Source organism: Microtus pennsylvanicus, chromosome 9 (genome assembly GCF_037038515.1).
Source record: "Microtus pennsylvanicus isolate mMicPen1 chromosome 9, mMicPen1.hap1, whole genome shotgun sequence".
Taxonomy (NCBI): Eukaryota; Metazoa; Chordata; class Mammalia; order Rodentia; family Cricetidae; genus Microtus; species Microtus pennsylvanicus.
The window spans coordinates 20628500-20650851 of NC_134587.1; the positions used below are offsets into that span (position 1 = coordinate 20628500).

Here is a 22352-nt window from a genome sequence, read left to right on the forward strand (position 1 = left end):
TCCCTACTTTCAAAATATATAAGTAAAGGGAAATAGGTAAGTAATTAGGTCTATAACCTCATAGATAAAAGCTTCCTAAAGAGAGAGCATTTCTCCTTAAAGAAGCATCCAGCTAATAAATGAAAAGTAATGGAATATCTCTATACGTTCCCATTTTTAACAGATTAATAGATTCAGGTCATTTCTCAGGGCTGCCAGCATCATCCGATGAGCGGGAATGATGTGTACATCCTGACAGGATGGCCCAAAACATATGAAATAGTATTGCTAAAAATAAATTGAATCTAAACCTCCAAAGCCCAACAGTAATTTGTGAGAAATATGAAGGTTAATGGAACATACTAAACACGACAACAGTGGGTGACCAAGATCCAAACTGCAGCGCCCTCCAAGAGCGGGATTCTTTTTCGCTCAATGATTGTAAAGGAGAATAAAATATAAAATTTTTTTAAAAGCCCAAAAAAGTCTCTGAAGATTCAATGATACTTAAGGGATATAGCAACTAGTCTTAATTTGTAAAAACTTGGCTTGAATTCTGATTCAAACAAACTGTGAACATTAAACAAGGCCCTTTTAAGGTAATTTGAGGCATACAAACATTGAATAGCTATTTAGCAGGACTAAGAACAAATAAGGAATTATTGCCAATGAGTGTAGGTGAATCACGCATTCAGGTTCTATTTTTAGAAGGCTTTAATGTGTATGTGTGTGTTACAGTGTATGTGAGTGTGTCTATGTGAGAGACTGTGTGTTAGATGTGTGTTTACGTGTGTGAGCAAGTGTGTGTGAGCGTATATGTAATTGTGTATGAGTTAGTAGTGTGAGAACAAGTGTGTGTATGAGTAGTGTGTGTGTGTATGAGTGGTGTGTTTGGGTTCATGTGTGCGTGTTCGTGTATGTGTGAGTGATGTGTGTACATATGTGAGTGTGTGTTAGAGTGTGGATGAATGTTTATGTAAGAGAGTATGTTTTCGAATGTGTGTACGTGAGAGTGTGCATGTGTGAGTGGATCTATGATTGTGCATGAGAATGTGTGTGTATATGAGTTGTGTGTGTGTGAGCGGTATGTGTGTGTATGAGTGGTGTGTATGTGCATGTGTGTATGAGTGGTATGTGTGTATGAGTGATGTGTGTGTGTGAGTGATGTGTGTATGAGTGATGTGTGTGAGAGGCATGTGTGTGTATGAGTGAGGTGTGTGTGTGTGTGTGTGTGTGTGTGTGTGTGTGTGTGTGTGTGGTGTGGTGTGCTCCAGAGACTAAGCTTCTTACTTGGTGTGTATCCACTCTGCCAGTGAACTGCACTCAGGCCCAGGCCTCTTCACATTGGGCCGATGCGTTCTGACACATCTGCAGATGAAACGCTGTGCCTCTGCCATTGACTTTAAACTAACCTGTCAGGAACAGAGCACGGGGAGAAGAGAGGTGAAACAGTCTGCGTTTGTAGCTGCTGGAGGAGGCCTCTCGGAGCAGCGAATTCAGAACACTGTTTTCTCCAACTCTAGTGTAGTTCTAAAATTATACAGTAAAAGGCTAAAAATAAAAAGAATTTTAAGACATGCTTGACCTATGGCTGGAGAGGTCACGGGCCCTAGAGGAAAACCCACCACTGATGTTCTGCTAAGTGAATTGCTGTCAAACTGTCTTCTAAATGTTTGTTTATGCTCAAACATTTGTGCTGCTCTTAGCCCTCATTGGAAAAGCTTTTTGCAGAGTGTGATGGAGAAGGTAGAAACTTATACCGGGTCGAAGTGCTGAGAACGAGTGACTGTTGGGGGCTTGCCCCTTAGTGGGACATCTGTGTCACTTCCCACCCCAAGGATCAACGAATGTTTCAGAAGAAGAGGAGAATATAGGAGCCAGAGGACACCAAGGAGCACAGGGAAATGCTGTATCTGGAAATGACACAGCCATTGTACAAAGGAATTCACACAGCAGTGGCCATCTACACAAGAGCTGCATGACATTGGGCTTGCCAGCTAGCTATCATGGATGGGGGCCCTGCCTGAGATATAAAAGGCAGTTGATTGCTGCTGAGTGTAGGAGTGCGTGCGTGTGTGTGTGTGTGTGTGTGTCTTATACTCATCAAGGTAGTAATAAGTGAACAAAACCCAGTAGTGACGATGGCAAATACAATGGTGTCATAATATACTTCTTGATGCTAAAAATTTCCTAGTGGAACCTCACATCAAAAAGGCAAAACTCGAGAACTCAGCTTTCTTATGCTTCCACTGACCTGAGAGGTTAGATGGTCTAACCTTGTCTCTGGGTTATGAGTCAGCTTTGGTAGAGGCTCACATCAAACTGACTCTCAATGTTTAAAATAAACTGCCTCTCTCTTGTGCTAAAGTTGGAAAGATATTTTTTTAATGTCTTGCATGATCATTTTCCCTAAAGAACTAAGTCTCCTGGGATTTGGTTATTTATCCTCATAGATGTTGTTTTCTTGGGATAGATTTTGATGATGACTGTAGTTAGTTATGAGCAAGGGTCTCCCAATTACCTACGTAAAAATCCAATGCGTCATCCAACTTTTTAACCCCCTGCCAAAACAGAGAATATGTGTGTCTGTCAACATAAAATTGTCCCTTCAACACTTTTCTTCTATCCAGGATATGATCTGTACCTCTGAAATTACTGTATTATTATTTATTATTATTATTATTATCATCATCATCATCCATGGGTTGCAAGTGTGCTAAAACTGCTTCCTAGAGAACTGTCACTATTTGTGAGCTATTGCTCCATCCCGTACACATTCCTGACACTTGTAAGTCAGTCCCACAAACAAAAGCATTCCCTTGATCTGTGATCTACCCACACACCTCTATGTCCAGATTTCTCTCTTGTTCTGTTAGACAGTTGGCTCGAAGCTCCTCTCATCAGCATTTTTGGACTCTCGCTAGCCCCAGGAGTACATATCTAACCTCTGACGTTTCTTGTATTCACACTGGATACTAAATTCTCTAGGCCTCTCTTTCTTTGTCTCTAATCTACAATCCCTGGAGTCTCTGCGTGGTTAAGCTAACAAGGGAAGGAGTCAACCATATCCATTCCTTGTCCAGCCCTTTGTGTCTGTGTTCTTAACAAAAAGATTCTTCATTGGAAAATCCTACAGCTTAAAGCCTATTGAAGGAAGTTTGATTTATTTATTATTATTATTATTGTGTATGAACCTGTTTGAATTATACCCTTATACTGGCCCTCTGAGGTCCACCTACGTCTTGATTATAATCCCCAAGAGTTTAGTTATGACCAGGAATGAAAGCAGATCTTCATTACCATGATGCAGTGGGAATTGTTTAACATTTATTTTTAAACCAAGTCCTTATCTGAACCTCCGGAGTCTTGCTTACCACACCTGAGGCCATCTTCGGGCGTCGCCGTCGCCATTGATGCTGTTCAGAGCAGCCCACATTGGCTCTCTCTGCAACACTCAGGCTGCTGGATATGCTTCGTGTTTAGTTTTTCTTTCTCACGTCTCCGTCTTGGATGCTGTCTCAGAAACCACTCTTTCCTACCTTGAAACAGCGTTGGGAAGGTCCAGTAAACCTTTTTTAAAATTCCACACTAAGTACTTCAATACATGAAAGGTAACATAAGGAAGTAACTCGCTACCGAAGTTTTCTGAACATGTGTTAAGGAAGCTCCCTAAAAAGCATCAATGAGAAGAGGCTACCGTTATCCACTAGGGAAGCGGTGCTAGGATCCATGGCTATTCCGTGGGAGCTAGAACCCTGGAGACGGGACCACACAAAAAAGGAGCAAGAGACACGGCAAGAGCTGCCTAATGGAAACTTGAGTCAGAGAGTACAGATCCCAGATAAGAGCCGCAGCCTCAAAGGGATATTACAGCCCCTGGTAGGTGTTTTCCCAAAGAAGAAAGGAAAAAAATAACCTTTGCTTCTTCTACTCAGCGCCCATTTCTTGTGAGGGACTCTCATTGGCTGAACCTAACCAATAGGCAATGGGCAAGGGAGTCTGGGAAATTCAGGGAAAAGCAGGGAACGACTCAGAGAAAACGGGCAAACAATCTGCCCAAGAACAGAGTGGGAGAATTCAAGCAGGCACTAAGCATAGGAAGTTATGTCCAATCTCATCTAGTAGTTAAGGAAGCACAGTTTTAACACAGGAGGGTTTAAATGCTGATGCCTGCGCTCAGCGATGTGAATGCTTATCCACAATAGCGACAGACCACGCTGGAGCATCATTGGCCCTGTCTGATGCACGGATGCTGAGCCACCCTGAGCTCTGGGAGCTCCACGTCTAGGGATACGTCCTCAGGAGACAGCAACAACATGCATTAGGAGACAGCTGTGTTCGTGCTGGGGACACTACTCAAACGTCCGCCAGCAAGGCAGCGGGTGCTGTGTAGCTTATTCTTATAACAGAACGTTAAAATAAGTGAACTACGGAGATACACCGTGAATCTCACAGCCATAATTATAAGCAAAAAAGAAAGGCCTCAGAAGAACTTACCTCAAAATGCGATTTATAGATTTTTTTTAAAATTTATAAAATTAAAAGCACTATTTACAGGCTGAATCGTACATACACGGCAAGACTATAAAAACAAACAAACAAAAAACACTGGAGTAAATGAGATGGTTCAGAGGTTAAAGCCACTTGCTGCCAGCCTGATGATCGGAATTTAATTCCTGAAACCTAGAAACTGGAAGGAGAGAACCGACTCCCAAGAATTATGCTATGGCAAGCACATACACTTAGGTGCTCGTGCACACACACACACACACACACACACGAGCACATACATACACATTTAAATAAAAGTTATGAAAGAAAAACCAACTACCAGGAAAGGAATAATCCACTGGGGTCTAAGGTCAGTGGTTGAACACATGCTGAGCATATTTAAGGACCTGAGTTCGAATCCCAACACTGAAAGAGAGGACAAAGGATTGATAAGTAGTTCAAAACAGTGACTATCTTGACAGGAAAAAAAAAGGCAGCAGCTATAACCAGAAAAAAAAACCTACAGCATATCAACTCTTGATTTTTAGGTACAGAATATTTTGTCACTAAAAGCAAGACTTTAGAAGCCCCAAGAGTTTATTTCATCCCCTCCTTAACTGTTACTGGGAACATTATTTTATTGTACTTAATTAAATGTTATCTCATCTGCTCACGCAGGTTCTTTACGGAGAGTGCCACTGATATCTTAGCTTGTGGTTATTAACCTCGACCCAGATATCCGTCCTCCATATGTTCTTATTTTCCACACCCACAAAGTGAAGGTACCGGGAATGCCTGTTTCATAGGGCGATTACTAAATTAGATTGAATATGAGAAATGTTTATTCCAGTAGTCTGGTACCCAGAGATCTGCAGAGGCCACTCCATCCCCACTGCTACCTCCCCACTGTCTTTTACAACTTAACGCAGCCATCTGAGGACATCTGGTCCAGTGTCTGAAGACCCCTCCTCTTGCCCAAGCCCATTTCTCCGTCTTCTAAACACATAAACTCCTACTGCCTGTGCCATTTTATGAGGCATCATTCATTCATTCATTCATTCATTCATCCAGGACCCCATGCCAGCTACTCCACACACACAAGTCAGGAAACAGTCGTTTCCCCCATGGAGCTGGCATTCTGGAGGGCAGAGGAGGAGAGAGAAGGGGATGGAGAGAAAAGAAGTGAGAAAGGAAGAAAATAGAAAGGGAAGGAGGGAGAGAGGGGGGACAAAGGAAGAAAGAGAGGGAAGGAGGGATGGAGGGATAGAGGAACTAAGGGAGGGGTGGAGGGACTGAGGGAAGTAGAAAGACAGTCCACAATTATCCGAGTTCTGTCAGAAAAGGGGTCGGGGTGTTTAGGAACCCTGCTGCAATGGAAGGTCATCTAGACCATTCAGTTCAGAAAGACTGATTTTTTTTAAAAAAATTGTCTTTATTGAGTTATATATTTTTTCTGCTCCCCTCCCTTCCTCTCCCCTCCCCTCCTGCCCTCTCCCATGGTCCCCATGCTCCCAATTTCCTCAGGAGATCTTGTCTTTTTCTACTTCCCATGTAGATTAGATCCATGTATGTCTCTCTTAGGGTCCTCATTGTTGTCTAGGTTCTCTGGGATTGTAATTTGTAGGCTGCTTTTTTTTTCTTTATGTCTAAAAGTCATTTATGAGTGAGTGTTATGATATTTGTCTTTCTGGGTCTGGGTTACCTCACTCAATATGTTGTTTTCTAGATCCATCCATTTGCCCACAAATTTCAAGAGGTCATTTTTTTCTGCTGTGTAGTACTCCATTGTGCAAATGTGCCACATTTTCCTTATCCATTCTTTGGCTGAAGGACATTTAGGTTGTTTCCAGTTTCCAGCAATGACAAACAATGCTACTATAACTATAGTTGAGCACATGTCTTTGTGGTACGATTGGGCATCCTTTGGGTATATACCCAAAAGTGGTATTGCTGGGTCTTGAGGTAGGTTGTTTCCTAATTTTCTGAAAAATCACCATACTGAAACCCAAAGCAGCTGTACCAGTTTGCACTCCCACCAGAAATGCAGAAGTGTTCCCTTTACCCCACAACTCCTCCACAATAAGTTGTCATCAGTGTTTTTGATCTTGGCCCCTCTTACAGCTGGAAAGACTGATCCCTTAACAAAGATGACAATGAAGGAGCGACATGAGAGATACACCATCTTTTGTTGTCACCACTAGCAATATTTGTCTAGGCTTTGTAGCCACAGCAGAGTATCCGTGCACACGGACCCAAAGGGACAAAGAACATCGGGGACAACAATGCTCAGCGCCAAAGGCAGAGTGAACAGAGTGGATGGCGTTGTGCAGATGGAGGGGATACTCCTGGGAGGCAGATGTAGATAAAATGTGAATTCTGGTAAGAAAGTTAAGGGAAGAATGGAAATAAGGCAGGGAGAGTCGGGGGGCATCCTAGTCCTGTTGTGGAGCCATACATCCATAATTCCAGCACTTGGGAGTCTGGTGTGGGGTTCCCCTCTGTATGTTAGGAATATGTTTTATTCCCATTGGTTAATAAAGAAACTATTTTACATTATGGCAGGGCAGAATATAGCTGGGCGGGGGAAACTAAACTGAATGCAGAGAAAAGGAAGGCCGAGTCAGGCAGATGCCATGTAGCCACCCAAGAAGCAAGATGTGAGGTAACAAACCATGAGCCTTGTGGTAAAATATAAAATAATAGAAATGGATTATTTTGAGATGTAAGAGCTATCTGGAAATATGCCTGGGCCCTTGATCAAACCTTGTTGTAATTGATAAAGTTTTGGTGTGGTTATTTGAGTCTGGGTGGCCAAAAAACGAAAGCACAGTCTCCATTTACAGGAGTCTAAGATGGGAGGTTTAGGGGTTCAAGGCCAGGCTGAACTGCATATAAGGTTTTGTATTTTTAAAAAGAAAAAGCACTTTCTTTTTCTTTTACTAAAAACTTTTTTCATACAATGTATTTTGATTCTTTTCCTCTGCCGCAGCTCCTCCTCACTTCCATGCTCCCTGACTTCATGTTCTTTTTCTCTCTCTCTCTTTCTTTCAAGCAAAACAAAAAACAAGAAACAAAACCAAAATCCTCCAAAAAGAAACAGCAACAAAAAAAATCACAAAAATAAAAGTCGGCAAAGGCCTAATAAGAAAAGAAAAGAAAAAAATGCCAAAGCAAAACGAAACAAAAAGAGCACAGAAGTACCACTGAGTTCATCTGGGGCTGGCCAACTCCTGCTGGGCACGGAGCCTGCCCTGGGTTCTGGTTGATAAACCCAGTGATACTTCTTTAGAGAAAACTGGTTTTTCCCTTTGCCAGCATGTGAAAATTGCAGCAAGCAGTGCTTTGGAAATGAGTTTGGGCAGAAACTGAAAGAGACAAGACCAGTTTCGACAGGTTGATGGAAACAGGAATATGTAGAGGGGAGTCAAAGAGCAAGGGTCACATCATAGAGGGACTCGCTTTATCTTAGAGGAAGTTTTCTTGGGGGGGGGGGTCACTGCCTTCTTTGACACTCTCGTGAGAGTCTTGAACCCCTCTCCTACAATAGAAAGTGTATTTGTCAAAACAGCCACCCGCTTCAAAGAGCTCCAAATCAGGGGCGAGCATACTGGAGCTGCAGCAGGTGTTGTACTAAGTCTGAGCCTTACCGGGAGAAAGCCATTCACAAACAAACACCATCTCCTGTTGTCCTTCCACTTAATCCCTCCCCGCCCTCCTTCCTTCCTCTCTCCCTCCCTCCCTACTCTGGACTTTGAACCCCCACTTTGCATTCTTGTTCCTCTATCCCTGCTCTGTCACATTTTCCTCCCTTGGTCATCTTCCCATCTGTTTTTTAAGTCCCTGTTGATCAGTTGCCTTTCTTGCCTTTGTCTGATGTTCCAGTGCGTTTTGCCCTGAGGTACTGTGGAGGCTTCATCTCTCCCTCAACTCCATAAACACCAGAAGGCTAAGATGCCGTTCTAGCATCCCAGCTCACGAAGTGCCTACTTACTGTGATAAGTGCCCTCTGTAGCCATTAAATGCCAAGACCAGAGTCTGGGAGAAGGGGACGGAACCAGGATGGGTTTAGAGTCACATGGACAGTTGGAACCTGGAAAATTGACCTGGATATATTCTGACGGTAATAGGCACCTTTCGGGAATAGGGATGTGGGCTATCTCAAGTATATACCCCCAATCAATAAGTATGAGTTCAAAATATAAAATGTCCACCTCAAGGGAAGTTAGTGCATTTGGAACTTGTCCTATTAGTGATAGTGTTGTCCAATGCACAGAATAAGTAGGATTGAATTTCAGATTCTAGATACAGACTTCCACATTTCAACTGGGTTATTACTACTTGATTATCAAAGAAAAAAAGCTTTCAGAGAACAAATGGCTAAAACGCCTTAAAAAGTAGTATAGTGGCAGGAATAACTGTTACTTTCAATATTGTTTGACAACTTCAGGTCAATCTCCAAGGGCCTTTTTTTCTACCTTTGTTCATGTAACCAAAATGACTAAGGTGTTGCTAAGTAGAACTGAGGTCTTTGGCTTGACCACAGACTCCACAGATCCAAGCATACAGTTCCCCAAGCCGGAGTGGGCAGGGTTGGGTGCGCATTTCCAGCCCTCCACGGTACGAAGTTCTCTCTCCCTGCCTTGTCTATCTGCCCCGAAGAGCAAGTCCTAGACGAACAGAGCCGCACTTCCCCAACTTTGCTGCAGAGAGGGGGAGCCGGTACCCCATGCCCTGTGGTTTTCCTGAGCGCTCTTCCCGCCTTCTGGAGGTCCCAAACCCTCACAGACGTCTGCAGTGGGTGGGGAAATCCTGCGCCCCCGCTCGGTCCGGGACCCGAGGCGCAGCTCTGATTGGTGGAGGGCGGCGAGGGCGGGGCCTGCACGCCCCAGAGGTTGCCCCGGCGGCACCGTGAGCCCAGCGGGACTCACCTCAGGAGCGGGTGTGAACAGCCGAGGCCTGGGACGGGAGATGGGGACTCGCTGGGCCACCCCGGGCCGTGCAGCGGGGCTGCTCGTGCTGTTGCTGCGATGCTTCGAGCTTGCGGAGCCTTCCGAGCTGTCAGGTAACCGGGTGGCCTCGACGCTGCTGCTCTGAGCGTTTGCCTCCTCAGGATCAGGTCACAGTCGCCTTGCTCTCTGTCTCTGGAGTAGACAAACGGGAAGGTCTGGCGTAGGAGAGCGGTCGGCAGGGGCCATGTGGTGCGAAGGAACGCTCTGCATAGAGGAAACCACAGTTTTCGCAGAGTCTTCTCTGCCCCTTGTGCCTCGGCTGTCCCCTAAAATCATGCTTCCCCGGGGTTCCCCATTTCCTCTTGCATCCCTGTCTCCCTTTAGTTATCTTGGTCCCTTCATGATAAGGTTGAACCTTCACCCTCACCGCAAGGAATTCCCAGAGATCCTGACTTCATTGCCGGCACTGAACGCATTGAAGAGGAAGTCTGGTTCAACCATTGTCTTCAGAAGTCAGCCAAGAGACTTGGGATGCCCTTCCCTGTCACCTGAAGCAGCGGCCCTTCTAATTTTGTTATTATCTCCATATATTCCCCCCACTCAGGCAGCTGGCCCCAGATAGAAGTGCAGGTCACTTCCTGTCAGTGGGGAGAGGATGCCTTCTGTGAAGCCCAGGGTGGTGCCAGCGCCACCAACCCACTTAGATCTTGCAGTTAGATTTTGCTTTTATTTTCTTTTTGCTTCAGCAAAAGGTGTGTCACTGACCTTGTTACCTGATTGTGCTGTAGATAGGCTGTAAACATTAACCCACTGCTTCTGCTCTCTTGAAGAGGGTTAAGGTGGATTTGAGGGCTGTGGCTCTTGTTTTCTTTGGAGTTGAGTTTAGTTACTGTCTGACGTAGATTGCCCAGAGTTATGGGAAGTCTCCTGCAAGGGTGGGTGTCATCAACCTCTCTGCACCAAGAAAAGAACCTTTAATGCGTCCTGTCTTGACTCACTCCTCTTGATGTTTCTTTGACCCTTTGCTCTGGAAATCGCCAAAGGAGATATTAATAGTAAAATAGTTTAGTGATATGAGAGTTCAATTCTGTCTGCTGCACAATCCAAGAAGAAAAATCAACTTGCAGCAATTTCCAGCGAAAGAGTGCTGACCTGCTGCCCTCCAGCCACACCCCCTTCTATTCTCTTACCTTCCATCCTGAGTCCTGTTTCATTCCCTCACAAATTTTTAGATTTCCTTAATTTTCCAATGGCCTGGTTAGGGTGTGTGTGTTTGTTGCCAGCTCAACACAAGCTACTGTGACCTAGGAAGAGGGGCCTTGATTGAGATAGTGTGTGTGTGTGTGTGTGTGTGTGTGTGTGTGTGCGCGCGCGCGCGCACTCACACACATGTACACGCACATTCCAGAAAGCCAGTGAAGGATGTCCCATCCCCTGTTCTATCACTGTCTACCTTATACGCCTGAGACTGGGTCTCTCAATGAACCTTAAGTTCACCATTTTGTCAACCCTGGCCGCTCCCGAGCGCCTGGGATCTCTCTGCTTGTCTCCCCTTCAAGACTGTGGGGTTGCAGGGATTCTTCTTTTCTTTTTTTCCTTACATTTAATAGAATGTGGGCACTGGGGATTCGAACTCGAGTCCTCATGCCTGACCAACAAGCGTTCTTATCCATTGAGTCATGCATGTCTCCAGCCCAGAACTGGAGTTTGACCTTCCATCTGTTTTGTTAGTTTGTTTGGCAGTGGGTAAGATTCAGGATGGCATACACTTGGTCACATGAACCCAGGAGGCTTGGGCAGCTGGTCCTGACCACTCAAATGCTGAAAGAGTATCTCTCTGTTCTTGGAGAGATGCCAAGTTTTTATTATTAGTATTATTATTCTGCTTCTTGGAGCGCTAACACCATGAAGTAATGTGATCCTTCAGGGATTTCTGAGCATCTCGCCAGCCACACCGTCCAATCAGGGTTATCGGCTTTCTGATACCTAGCGTACTGCGATGGACCCCATTGTCCCTCCAGGGCTTGCTTTGAACTAGCAAACCCAGATGTGTGAGTCTCTCCTACATCTGTATGCTCTTTACACTCGACAGAGACCACAGAACACTTAGCAAAGAAAACTTCGACATTCCCTGGGAATGATCAATGCCACCGACTCTGGCCTCTCCTCTTCCCCACGCCTTTTTCCTTCCCGTGGGTCTGTGGTTATGATGGGTATTATAATGGGTATATGCTCACATCCAGTCTCCCTCCCAGGATATGCAGAGCCCTTTGTGCAGGGCCTAACAACAGGCCTCGTGACTAGACAACGAGAAAATGTTGAAAGCGGCGATTTTCTTTGCTAGAAATAATAATGCTAAAAAAATATTGTCAGTTATAACTTATGACAGTGCTCTTTGACTATTCCCTTAAACCTCAACAAAGTCTTTATATAAAATGAATCATATAAAAAAGACGCCAAGATGTAGTTAACATTTCTTGTCACCAACCTCTGCCCTTTAGATTTGTCCCAAACACAAATTTGGAGGGGAATGTGAAAACTCCATTGAAGATCAGTGCAGAGATGGAAAGTGAACAGCGTGTACTATAAAGCTGTGGGCAGAATCCCCTCTGGGGCTCGGGAAGACCTCAGTGCAAGGGTGCTCGCTAGCCTGCTCAAGGTTCTGGATCTGATGCATAGCACCAAAAAATAGTCATTAAAAATTGCAGTTACCTTCACAAGATGGTAACTATTTCTCAAATAGTTTATATGACCTTGTAAAACATTTTTTTCTAAATAAGAAATTATTTTTAGTTTATCGGTTTTCTTTTCCATTCTTCAATCCACAATCCCATAATGCCACAAAACCGAGGCAGACTGAAGGGCTATCGCTTAAGGATAAAAGCGATATAGAAAACTATTATGAGAGACTAAATCTCTCCCCCCCCCAGGAAATATTTATTAATACTTACACATACATTATATATGAAGGCTAATGATAAGTTTCCTAAAGCATTAATGATGAATCACTGTCCTTGGAAATCTCATTGATGTGTCAAGTGTTGGTCTTGATTACACACTCGGTTCATGCGCAGGTTTAGTCTGACACACATAACTACACACATTCAAAAGCACAACTTACTTAAGATCCTTGGCAGCTTCCCCTTTGCTCCTCTCTGCTCCTCCATACCCGGCCTGTAGTCTGCTCCCTACCAAGTTGGTAAGCCCACAAGTGTCCTGGGAGTAGCTTAATTGTAGAAATGAAAAGTGAAACTTACTTTCTCCTGGTACGTGTTGGTAAAGCGGGACTTGTGTAACTCCACATGTTCACTATAAATGACAGGAGAATGATTTCAAATGCCACTAGCAGTATAGCGGTGTGAGCATCTGTGATGTGGACATCTGTGAGAAGAAGACGCAATGACCTTAGCAAAGGTTGGTGAGGCCTGGGGAGCTAGGGCGCTGGTACTTGGTGAAGGCGTGGGATGCTAGCTCTGCAATGGTTTACCTGTATTCCACAGCTTTTGTCTGATACTCAGAGATATGAGGACCGTGGGAAGTGGCTTCTGCGAATCTCCCAGGGGAAGAGAGTAGTGTAGGAAAAGGATAAGTCAGGTATCTGAGGGGCAACTGAATATGTTGGAGAAGCACATAAGAGAAAAATCTTCCTTTTCACTCACTATCTTCCCAACCTGTGACCATCAAAGAAAAAATGACAGAGGGTGTCACAGAAGAAAGAGTGGGGACAGATGCTGTTGCCCAAACCCACCTAATAGCAGCCCTGTGCAGTGTTTTATTTGTGTGTGTGTGTGTGTGTGTATGTGTGTGTGTATACATGCACACCACACACCAAATGCACTATAAAGGGAGATTGTTGGTCCCCACGTTCCACCTTATTTGAGACAGGTTTTCTTTGTTGTTCTGTTGTTTTGTGTTGGTAGGTTTGGCTTGGTTTTTCTGTCTGCTTGTTTGCTGTGTAGGCCAGGTTAACTGACCCAAGAGCTGTCTGGGATCTCCTGTCTCTGCCTTCATTTCCTGTGGGAACACTAGAATTATGTATGCTCATGCTACAGGTCAGCTCTTAGGCGGGTTTGATGTCCTCATACTTGTGTGGCAAGTGCTTTTAACCAGGGAGCCAGCACCCCAGCCTGTGATCTTTTTAAAATTCAAATTTGAAGGCGGAAATAACCACCGCGGTAAGGCTTTTTTTTGTTGTTATTTCTCATTGTTTGCCTTGCTGCTGCTGCTACTTAAAGTGAAACAAAGCAAAATTCCACCCAAAGTCCACATGATCAGATAGAATTCTGCAAGCTGTGGCTTACGTGATGAAATTTCCCCTCTAGCCAACAGTAATCATTTTTAAGTCTTTAACCCGTGACTTGAGGAACTTTTCAGGGTTGGTAAGCTGGGAAGCTGACCTCAGAATGAAAACACCTTTTGAGAACTGAAATTTTTCGTGCTGTTCTGCTGTACTCTGATTCGTTGACAATGACTGTTTAAGCTTCTCTAAAATAGTCTGACTTTAGGTTCATCACCGTGACCATCTACGCCATACTTTTTTCTCTTTGTAAAGGAACTGACCAAAGCGTTTCACTGTGATTTGTTGTTGTAATCTCGTAAATCCTGGTCCTCAAACTCGGGTGTCTGAGAAACACCGAATCACTTTGTTTTTTTTTAGAAAATCAGTTAGATTTGGTTCTGAGTTCCCAATCTACTAAGGTGAGAGAATTTTTTTTTTCTTTTTGGTTTTTTCGAGACAAGGTTTCTCTGTAACTTTGGTGCCTGTCCTGGAATTAGCTTTTATAGACCAGGTTGGCCTGGAACTCACAGAGATCCACCTGCCTCTGCTTCCCAAGTGCTGGGATTAAAGGCTGAAAGAACTTTTATCTCCATCTCTGCTGAGGTCTGCCCCAGGTCCTGCAGAGTGCCGGGAGATCAGTCAGAGAGGCCCCATCACTTGTCTTCCGCTTCCACTGGTTACTGCTCATTTATTTTCTCTTATGCACACATGCCAGATGTTGGAGCTGGTGGCTTGGGTTGTCCCTGAAGCCCAGTGTCTGGTGCTTTACTTGGTGAATCCCCAGCCTCTGTCTCTCCTGGCCACAGCCTCACCACCCTCAGAACCCAGATCCTCTATTTCCTTCCATTGCTTTACCCCAATTTTTCTACCCCTGCCTTCTCGGAAGCGTTCCCATCTCCACTGATGGACCTCAATGGACCGAGGCTTCCACGGAAGGCTCGGGAGAAGTGGTTTTCAAGTAGATTCCCCTTTGCATGACCACAGTAACTTGCCCTGAGCCAGAAGAACATAGATCCCGGCCTTCACAATTGGTGACGGGGAAGGAGCTGAAGTGAGAGCAAATTCCAATAGCGTGGTTGCTGTACTGTGGACACTAAAGCTGCAAGACAGAGTTGTGGTCCCAGGTGGATGCAGGATGCTTTTTCATTGGCCGCAGATGGCTTGTGGAGGAAAAGGGGACACTAAGGAGTTGCTGTGTAGGCAAAACAGGGAACCTTTCGCGGGATAGCAACATCAAGTGCACACCCCACACCCTGCTGATGTGGGTCAGCTCTTTTCCTCATCCCCACGTCCACAGTGTGAAATGGGTACAGCCTCACAAATGAGAAATCCGAAGTAGAAAAACTAAACAATTTGCTGTGCTCCCATGGCACAGCAGAGGCAAAGTATAAGGCCAAGCAGACTGGCTTGAGAGGCCCTGCCCTTCGCACACACTGACCCTCACGCCTCGAAAAAACGTGTGCGTTTCCCAGGCCCAAGGGTCAGCGCCATCCTGTGCTAATCACTCTCCTCCACAAACAAGCGAGATCAAGGTGCACTGGTCATGTGACTCAGAATCCTGAAATGTCTTCCTTTGGCTGTCCTGACCCAGGTAATGATCCGTTCACCGTCGTGGATGAAAACACCGGCAAGTGCATCCGGCCACTGTCCGACTGGATCGTGGCGCAGGACTGCAGTGACACCGGAAGCTTGTTATGGAAGTGGGTGTCCCAGCACCGCCTCTTTCACCTGGAATCCCAAAAGTGCCTGGGCCTAGATATTACCAAAACCACCAACAACCTGCGCATGTTCCGCTGTGACTCCAGTGCCATGCTGTGGTGGAAATGTGAGCACCATTCCCTGTACAGTGCTGCCCAGTACAGGCTGGACCTGAAAGACGGCTATGCCATAGCCAGCACCAATTCGTCCGCTGTCTGGAAGAAGGGAGGCTCCAGGGAGAGTCTTTGTAAACAGCCTTACCATGGTGAGTACAGGAGAGGCATTTTGACCCTCTTGCTGGAATGGTTGTCTAATTTGGCATTAAATATCACACCCAGCACAGCTCGGACCTGGGAGCCTTACTGGGTTCAGAGAACTGTATGTAGTCTGATGGAGTGGTTCTCTCTACTGAAGCGACCCAGAACCTCAGTGCGTTTATTAGGAATAGTGCAGCGGGAAGGGCTGCCTAGCCCTGGCACAAGGTCTCTGTGGGCTAGCAGTCTCCAGCTTTAAACACCCACGAAAAAGAATCTGCAGTTGCTAGTTTTAGCACACACACTGGTCAATCATAGGTAATCACTTGTACTTGAACCACAGGAAAGCCTTGCCTTTCGCAGCCTGATCCATATGGAGAAGGCTTTGCCGACTTTCCGTGGGTCTGAGGCATTGGCCCTTGGCGTGGCTGTCCCCAGGTCAACAATACACTTTTTACTCAGGCTTTCCTTGGTTCCCATGACTGAGTTTAGATGAAGTCACAGTGAGCAGGCACCGTGAGCTGCAGTGTTATGCACCTGTGAGGCTGCTGGGTACCTCACTCGTCCGTCCCCTTCATAGATAGAGCTACAAAAGCTTAGGTGTGTTATCAGGAGGCACACAAAGCCCAGTACTTGAATTCCTATGCCTCGTTTACTTCCTATGATGCCATTCTGAATGCTAGGAAGAAAGAAATGTTATATATACTGATAGGAAATACTTCATATAAGCTAAAGGCACATAATCTAATAATATTGGTCTAATCCTAAATTTAAAAAGAAATTAAGAAAGAGCAAGAAGTGTTTTTGTTCCATGCCTGAGAAATTTAATATAATGGAAATATTTTGAAAGGCTCATGGGCTTTTATAATATTTTCATCTTTGGCATAGGTATCACATGTTGCTCTTTGTCTTTATGATTTGACATTTTAAGTGTGAACTTTTCTTAGGTCGTTTCCAAAAACAACTATATGAATATGGCCTTGACATTTGCTCTAGATTGCAATGAGTCTTCGAGAATTTAATGCAACATATTTTGATCATTTTTACTTCCACCTCCTTCTCCAGATACTTCCCAGGCCCATCCCCCACTTACTTAGCTTCCAAATTCATATCCATTTTTTTTTAATAATAACTCACTGTTTTTGCTGCTCATGTAGTCCCAGCTGTGGGACCTTCCCCTGGAATACAGTCAACCTATCTGTAACACATCCTTCAAGAAAACTGACTCTCCCTGCCACAGACGCCACCAACTGTCCATAGCTGCTCAGTTAGAGATAAGGGCTCAAGAACCCGTTCCTACCCCATGCTAGAATGTCGACCGGCTTGACCTGGGCCACATCTTCTGCAGGCGATCACAGCAGCTGCACGCTCCTGAGTGCAGCAGGCCTGTCGTGTGCAGGAGACACTGTTGCGAGCCCATCCTCCCGGACCTCTGGCTCCACTATCATCTTTCCATCCCTCCTCTGGGCTGTTCCCTAGGCCCTGAGAAGGGCTATGCTGTCGATGGTCCGCTTGCGGCTGAGCACTCCACTTGTTCTCGGCACTTGGCCAGTTTGAGCTTTTGTGTTGGCCCCCACCACGACTGCACAAAGAGACTGGCTGATGGGGTCAGAGAGCTGTGCTAAGCAACGGGTAGAGAGGTATAAATTTAAATGGAGGTTTTATATTATGTCCATTTCACAGACTAATAGTAGATCCTCCCTTGGACCTGTGAGCTCTCCAGCCAGAGGTTGTAGACCATATACACATGCCAGGCCTCTGTTTCCTTCTATGGAGTGGGCCTTAAATCCAATCAGGCATTGACTGGCCACCCCATTACATTGTGCCACTGTCCTACTGATAGGCATTTTCTTGCCACACTGGTCATCACTGCAGCTCACAGGAGTTGTAGCTGGGTAAAACTGTTGGCCGACTCCCTCCCACTCCTGTCAGACTAGAAAACATCTTCCAGTAGTACCATGGAAGCTACCCAGCAAGGTGAAAACTTCCTGCTCTGTGCCAACTTGATTTCTCCACGTCCTGTGACCAACATGTGTGGTATCTTCAGCAATAAGGTCTGACCATCAAGTTCTGTTGGGCAACAGAAAGCAGTGTCAGTAGCCTGATTGTTTGGGGATTTGGGGGACACCTCTGACCAACAACAACACTTGACACTGGGCCTTTAATTTGCAACCTATGGCTTCTGTGTAGGGTAAAGGCAAGTAGATTCTTGCATATGAAAATATGTTGATATTCATTTATATGAAACTTCTACTTTAAAAGCAGGTTTTGTATCGCTTTTTTTAAAGCTTCCTAATTGTTAATTATTCTTCTCTAAATCCCTCCTCCGCCCTAGACTCCCACTCCTCTCCTCACTTAATTCCCTCCTCCCATTATTTCTCTTTTCACCTCCACATCACCTGTGTTCTACTCTCCCCCCTCCCTCAAGATATCTTTATTCCCTCATCCTCAGTCTGTGGCCATAGTCAACATCAATGAGTTTGAAGGGAAGATAAAGGACCCCTCTTAAACTTGGCCATAGACTTAGGATGGCAACTTAAGTCCCCATTCTAACCATGATCTGCTCAGGATTCTCTGCCTAGAGGATCTCTTCGTATTTCTTGTGAAGATCAAAATAAAAATAAAAATCCAGGCCTGTGTAGTTCTGCTCTTCATGAAGAAGTATTAGAGACTTGGAGATGTGTTTTCCTTTCCTTCAACTCCTAATCTTTGAATCACTAAATTGTTTCTCTTGGCCAGCTTCCTTTGGAACTTCAGGATTATTACCCGAGGGCCAGCTCAGTGCAGAAAATGCTCACTGTGCAAGCGTGAAGACCCAGAGTTTGACTCCTCAGCACCCTTGGAAGTCTTGGGTGGGTGTGGCAGCCTGCTTATAATCTCACTGCCCCCGAGGTAGAGGCGAACAATCCCTGGCTAGCTAGTCTAGGCCAGTCAGCAAACTCTGGATTCAAGTGAATTGAAGAGTGATCAAGGAAGAAAACCAGTGTCAACTCCTCGCCTCACACACATGCACACGAGTCTGTGCCCACACACATACAAACGTAGAATCCCTAATGCAACAACCAAAAAAAACCCACTAAACCCAAAAGAATGGCTCGTTTTATTTGTTTGTTGGGGGATTAGGAAGGATCACTTCCCTGGCAGGACTTTGTATGTCCTCCTGCCCATGGGACTTTTGAGAGAACAGTTGGAATCTCAAACTCCCTCAGACCCTTAAGGATCTTCATTTCACTGAAACTTGTTTTGTTTTCTTTCTTATTTTTTGTGTTTATTTATGCGGTAATAATATCCACATGACTGCTAACATGATCATCAGCACAAAAAATAAGGAGGGGGCCCTTAAACCCTTCACAACAGTGCCCAGGAGAGAGACAGAGCCAGGCCGGCTTTGTTTCTTTACCTTTCCAAATGTAATATTTGAAATGTTGAAAACTTTTTAGACCTGGAACTCAGGTTAGCCACCTAATTTAGATTCACATCAGATTTTAGTTGCACAGAAGCCAAGGCCAAAGCTGCCACCCTTCCCAGAGCTACTGAGTTTCTACAAATTGGGAATCTACAAGTCCCTCTTGAATTGTCCTGCTGTCTTATCCCACCGCTCAAATTTAACCAGATATTAAGTTCTAACTTAAATGCCAATTCTAACTTCTAAAATTTACCTGTGCCCCTTCCTATTTGAAAGTGAGGGACCTTTTCCAGGTCTCTCTCACTTCCCATTCGGGTCCATGCCCAACCATGCTGTCTATCAAAATAGGAATAAGGAAAGAAGTCTCAACCAAGTAAAGTCCAAGGTCACCCAGCTTGTTGTAGCCAATCTGGGGATCAAAATTAGGATTTGTTTCTCCAAATAGCAGTGTCCTATTTCTCCCTTAGCTTTTGTAGCCTAATTTTTTTATATTGACTATATTAACATTTATTTCTCATTATGTTTTGTGTTTCCACAAACTTCATCATATAAGATATCTTTATACGAAAAATGATTTAACTGTAAAAAATTTTAACTAGCTATGATATAATAACAATTATATCATAAGATATCTTGACCCAACTGGCATGTTCACATCCCACATGTTCGTCAACTCACGCACAGGATGGACTAACTGTGAACTCTGCTTGTGGTGACTCTTTGAAGCCTGCCAAACTCTTTAACTAGTTGCCTGGTGGCTAAGGCAATTTGTTTTCCCTGATTCACAAATTTGTGTCAATGGCACATTCAGCTGCAAGCCTGAAGACGCTGTCACCTCAGACCCACACACCAGGAGAGGAGTCATGTCAGGAGAAGCTGTCTTACAGAGAAAACCCATAGGATGCGGGTGGTCCATCAACAGCAAGGAACAAGTGTGAATACGATGCTTAATTAACAGAGAGCATCAGTTAGCTTCCTGTATCCAGCATGGCTGTTGTTTGCCTATTTGTTCACAAGGCACTGTGTGACCCAGAGAACTGTATAATGACAGTCATCTTTGAGCCATGTGAAACTCGAAACCTGTAAAAGCCATCAGTGGTGTGGAGTTGTGGTTGCGTGTTGGTGAGCAGTCAAAGAGGCTGTCCTTGGCCAGTGCTTCGCGAAGAGCCACCAAGTGTGTCCTTTTCCTCAAAAGTGGGAATTTCACCAATAACTCTGATCTCACAGGTTTGTGGTGAGGACCAAGTACAGAAATGTGTACTCGGAAAACACTTTGTGCAGGGAAATGAAAAGCCTGAGGGAAACTTGACACTCCCAGCAGCAGCAGCATTGCGTCACGTTCCGGGATTGTCCTCTCAGAATCGTAATAGGGAAGGAAGACTGATCATTTGCCTTGGGGAATTTTTTTCTTTTTCTTTTTCTTTTTTGGTTTGGGTTTTTCAAAATGGGATTTCCCTATGTAGCTCTGTCTATTCTGGAACTTGCTCTGTAGACCAAGCTGACCTGGAACTCAGATGGCCACCTGCCTCTGCCTCCTGAGTGCTGGGATTAAAGGAATGCATGCCTCCCCGGAAATTTTTCGTGTGGTCAAATCTGAAACATATGTGATGTGCATGCTCTCTATAAAACAATGGGCCACCACACTTCCTAGCAAAATTGTTCTCTGGAAAGCCATTTCTGGGGCATAGGAAAACAAAATCAATGACCCGCAAAAGATTTACTTTTCTTCAGAAAGCATCTAGATGGTTTTCACTTCTTCTTTTTGTGTGTATGTGTGTGCTTATTTTTTTAAAAAAACCAATCTTTTTATTTTATATAACAATCCTAGCTCCCTCTCCCTTTCCTCCACCCGCTCCTCCCACCTCCCCCCCCCCACCATTACCCTCATCCACTCCTCAGAGAAGGTGAGGCCTCCCATAGGGAGTAAACAAAGTCTGTCATATCACTTGAGGCCCTCCCCCACCCCACCCCAGTACCTAGGTTGAGCAAGGTATTCCTCTATAGGCAATGGGCTCCAAAAACACAGTTCATGCACTAGGGATAAATCCTGGTTCCACTGCCAATGGCCTCACAGACTGCCCAAGCCATGTAACTGTCATCCACATTCAGAGGGCCTAGTTTAGCCCCCATGCAGGTTCCCCAGCTGTCAGTCCAGAGTCAGTGAGCTCCCACTAGCTCAGGTCAGCTGTTTCTGTGAATTTTTCCCATCTTGGTCTTGACCCCTTTGCTCATATTATGGCTCCTCTTTCTCTACAACTGGATTCCAGGAGCTCGGCCTAGTGCTTAGCTGTGGATCTCTGCATCTGCTTCTGTCAGTTACTGGGTAAAGGTTCTATGATGACAATTAAGGTAGTCATCAATCTGATTACAGGGGAAGGCCAGTTCAGGCACCCTCTCCACTATTGCTTAGAGTCTTAGCTGGGGTCATCCTTGTGGATTCCTGGGAATTTTCTTAGTGCCAGGTTTTTTGCTAACCCCATAATGGCTCTCTCGATCAAAATAACTCATCCCTTGCTCTCCCTCTCTGTCCTTTCCCCAACTTGACCTTCCTGATCCCTCATGTTCTCCTCCCTCCTCCCTACCTGCCCTCCCCTCCTCCCCTCCCACCTTCCACCCCCCTACACATGCACACTTCTTATTCAGAAGATCTTGTTTATTTCCCCTTCTCGGGGGCTCCATGTATGTCTCTCTTAGGGTTCTCCTCATTTCCTGGTTTCTCTGGAGTTGTGAACTGTAGGCTGGTTGTTCTTTGCTTTATGTCTAATATCCACTTTGAGTGAGAACATATCATGTTTGTCTTTCTGGGTCTGATTTACCTCACTCAGAATGGTTTTTTCGAGTTCCATCCATTTGCCTGCCAATTTCATGATGTCATTGTTTTTTACCGCTGAGTAATACACCTTTGTGTAAATGTACCACATTTTCTTTATCCATTCTTCAGTTGAGAAGCATCTAGGTTGTTTCCAGGTTCTAGCTATTACGAATAATGCTGCTATGAACACAGTTGAGCAAATGTCCTGTGATTTGAGTGTGCATCCTTTGGGTATATGCCCAAGAGTGGTATTGCCGGGTCTTGAGGTAGATTGATTCCCAATTTTCTGAGAAACCGTCATAATGGTTTTCAAGGTGGTTGTACAAGTTTGCACTCCCACCAGCAGTGGATGAGTGTTCCCCTTACTCCACATCCTCTGCAGCATAAGTTTTCATTAGTGTTTTTTGATCTTAGCCATTCTGACTGGCTTAAGATGATATCACAGAGTTGTTTTGATTTGCATTTTTCTGATGGCTAAGGATAC

General features: G+C 44.9%; 1 protein-coding gene across 4 annotated transcripts in view; it reads left to right on the forward strand.

Annotated features, from left to right (window-relative positions):
* Positions 1 to 9265: 9265 nt before the first annotated feature.
* Positions 9266 to 22352, forward strand: part of LOC142857237 (lymphocyte antigen 75) — a 119506-nt gene continuing 106419 nt past the window's right edge. Inside the window, exons 1-2 of one of the 4 annotated variants that reach the window (XM_075985101.1) lie at positions 9266 to 9532; positions 15290 to 15661. In XM_075985101.1, coding sequence (XP_075841216.1) covers positions 9439 to 9532; positions 15290 to 15661 — 466 coding nt within the window. In that variant the 5' untranslated portion in view covers positions 9266 to 9438. Of the gene's footprint in view, positions 9533 to 12756; positions 12834 to 15289; positions 15662 to 22352 lie in introns of those variants that run through there. The other 3 variants (XR_012911791.1, XM_075985103.1, XM_075985100.1) reach the window with 3 other exon arrangements.